This window comes from Solanum stenotomum, chromosome 1 (genome assembly GCF_019186545.1).
Source record: "Solanum stenotomum isolate F172 chromosome 1, ASM1918654v1, whole genome shotgun sequence".
NCBI classification, from domain to species: Eukaryota; Viridiplantae; Streptophyta; class Magnoliopsida; order Solanales; family Solanaceae; genus Solanum; species Solanum stenotomum.
This window is the reverse complement of record NC_064282.1, coordinates 56,960,229-56,963,383: the sequence shown is the minus strand read 5'-3', so window position 1 is coordinate 56,963,383 and position 3,155 is coordinate 56,960,229. Positions and strand designations below refer to the sequence as shown.

General features: G+C 39.3%; 1 protein-coding gene across 1 annotated transcript; it reads right to left on the bottom strand.

Moving 5' to 3' along the window:
* Nucleotides 1-548: 548 nt before the first annotated feature.
* LOC125853846 (uncharacterized) lies at nt 549-1,547 on the bottom strand. The gene is made up of 2 exons (XM_049533599.1): nt 1,430-1,547; nt 549-1,205 (listed from the first exon to the last, which is right to left on the bottom strand). Exons 1-2 carry the CDS (start codon nt 1,450-1,452, stop codon nt 866-868), a joined length of 363 nt encoding a protein of 120 aa, XP_049389556.1. The 5' UTR covers nt 1,453-1,547; the 3' UTR covers nt 549-865.
* Between the last annotated feature and the right edge of the window lie 1,608 nt (nt 1,548-3,155).

The window sequence follows — 3,155 nt, the reverse complement described above, 5'->3', positions numbered from 1 at the left end:
TTTTAATTGATTAGCAGTCGTCATAGCTGCTAGTTCATCTTCCTTCTCAGCAGGTTGATATTTCAATCGCTGAAGAGGGGAGTTCAGGCGCCTCATAGAAATAAGAAGAGCCATATGATTAACCCCACCTACCACGTCCTTGACAGTTTGAGAGACCCACACCTGTACTGGCACATCAAAAGCCTCAAAGATAGAAGCCATCCAGAACCCATAAGGAAATGCATAACCATTTTTATCCTGATTAAGAACCCTGTGTATGTGGTTGATAATCAGAGAGGGTAAATTTATAGGCACCTCAATGTCCAATAACTCCATAAGGGTGAGATGAAGAAAGTTAGCATGCGTCCGTCGTTGCTTTCGTTGTAGGATAATCTTATGAACCACATCAAAGTAGAGCTTATGTAGCGGAGACATCTCATTCTTCTAAATGCAACAATGATGAGGCAAATTAGGCTTTGACAAGAACTTTCGACAGATACTTAGTACATAGAAATTGGCAGGTAAAGAAGGTCATTCTAGCTTTACATAGTGATTCCACTCGGCAAAAGAAATCTCTAATATCCGAGCAACATCAGCAGGGACAAAATGAATAAGGGTGTTTCTCACAGTGGAGGTAAAAGATAGACCATCACTCTTGCTATTTATGTAGAATTCAGTTACCTCCCTCTTAGCCATCTTACGTTGGATATCACCCTTAAGAAAAAGAGCTGACCAACCTTAAGCCCCTATTTTGGACAGTAACACAGCCATCTCAGGACCCCCAAATCCAGTGACCACTCTTCCTCAAAGAACTGATTGTTGATGGAAGTAAATAATTCTCTCAAGCTAAGCGGAAGATGCTGAAGGATTGGACTGGGTTGGATTCTCAACATCCGATCCAGACAAGGAACACGATGAGGAAACAGGGGAAACAACTTGTTTCTTTTTGGATGTCGACGTGAAATTTCTTGAGGATCAAACTATTGGGACAAATTTTGAAGAGGATTTCATGGCTTTTGGGGGTGGGCTTTGGCTTAGAGCAAGAAGATTTAGAAGCAATGTGTTTACCACGCCTAACCCTACTAAGAACGACATCATCATCAGAAATAACAATGTCAGGGGATGTAGGGAAAGTTCTTACAGAGGCACGGGTCCTTTTACTTGCTGCTAATGAAGAGGCCAGATCAATCTCAGCCTGATGACATTTCTGGCGAGTTTGTTGTACCCTAACACCGAAAATTGAGGGATTAGTTGTGGGTGGAGACGATTCAGACACAAGATTATACACAAACTTTCTATTGAGAGCCCTAAGACGACGCTTACCCTTTGTAGGTACAAGATTAGCCAAAGGAATTTCCACAGAAGTATCTATACTCAAGGGGATAGGGGTAACCGAAGGTGCCATGAGAAAAAGTTCAGTTGAACTAGGAAAAAAGTGATTACGACTTACAGAGCTCCAATTTGCAGACCCATCTAGTGCGACCCTGAAAGTTGCATGTTCTATCGATTCCCCCTCACTCGATGCTTCAGGAAAAAAACTAAAAGAAGGTCCGAAGAATGATTTTTCGTAATAGTTGGGCTAGATGGAGGGCCATTTAGCGACACAACATGGGCGATTCCATCCTCAGACGTCAAGATAATAGTTGACGGAGCTACTACGCTGACCAAGGCTAGAGAACTATCAAATGGCTTCATGATTTCAGTTTTTCCAAGGGATTTCGATGAAGACGCCATATTTGAGGATTCAAGCTTTTGGTGAATATGGGTAATCAAGAAAAGTATTTGGGAAGAAGAGGAGGCTTTGAGAAGGTGAACAAACGAGAGGACTTGTGATATGATGGTGACAGCTTTTTGAGTGAAACAGAAAAAAAAAGGAGACGAAGGGTTTTTGGTTTTTGGCGGTTAGTATTAGTGAGAGAGAAAAAAATAAAAGAACCATGTTATTAATATGTATCAGCATGTGGTACTCTAAATTAAAAGCATTTTATACCTGAGGTGTGCTCCACGATTTGCTTAGCTAATTTGTACCTATATTTCATTGCTCAAAGTAACAAAAATCCATGATAATTTATAAGAGCATATAAGGACAAAATTGATATACAAGTGAATGTATTTGATAGACTAGATAATTTATCACTTCATAGCCTAAACACTTATTTTTTCATATAGTGACAGTTTTCTAACCAATCATTGAGGGAGGGAAATTATGCAATCGTAATCATATCCAAGTCCAGTCTATTTTTCTCAAAGTGCTCTCTAATTAATGCTTTGGTAAAAATGTCAGCGATTTGTTCCTCAGTGGAGCAAAATATTATTTATATATGACTTTTTTCTACATTATCTCGTAGAAAATGGTGTCTTACATCAATATGTTTTGTTCGTTTATGTTGCACAGGATTCTTTGTTATATTAATAGCACTAGTATTATCACATGAAATAGGAATCCGGCCAACATTTAAACCAAAATCCAACAGTTGTTGTTTGAGCCATAGTAATTGTGCACAACATGATCCAGCCGCCACGTATTCAGCCTCAGCAGTAGACAAGGCTACATAATTTTGTTTCTTGGTGGACCAGGATATCAAACATGCTCCAAGGAAGTGAGCCATACCTGTGGTACTTTTCCTGTTGACCAGGTATCCAACATAGTCAGCATCTGCATAACCAACAAGATTGAAATTACTTTCTTTGAAGTACCAAAGTCCCAGATCAGTGGTTCCTTTGAGATACCTGAAAATTCTCTTGTATAACCATGGTCTAGTAGAAACTTAGATAGCCTTTCATACCTTGCTCTTGAAGCTTGCTTCAGTCCATACAGAGCTTTGTCTAATTTATAAACATGATCAGGGAACTCAAGATTTTCAAACCCAGGTGGTTGTTTTACATATACCTCTTCTTTAAAATATCCATTCAAGAATGCACTTTTCACATGTGAACTCTTTAAAAACAACAAATGCAATAAGTAATTGAATAGCTTCGAGTCTTGCTAGAGAGGCAAAAGTCTCATCATAGTTGATTCCCTCTTCCTGATTGTACCCCTGAACCACCAACCTTGCCTTGTTTCTTATGACTGTTTCGTTCTCATCTAGCTTGTTTATGTATACCCATTTAGTTCCAATCATTGTTCTCCCTTCTGGTGATGGAACAAAATGCCTGAGCTCCTCTTGCATTGCTTG

Bases quoted from the DNA above. Each gene is read 5' to 3' on its own strand.
- LOC125853846 (XM_049533599.1), bottom strand. From the start codon at position 1,452: ATGGGTCTGCAAATTGGAGCTCT. The intron at 1,206-1,429 runs GTAAGTCGTAAT...TTTCGGTGTTAG, and splicing joins GGTCTGCAAATTGGAGCTCT to GGTACAACAAACTCGCCAGA.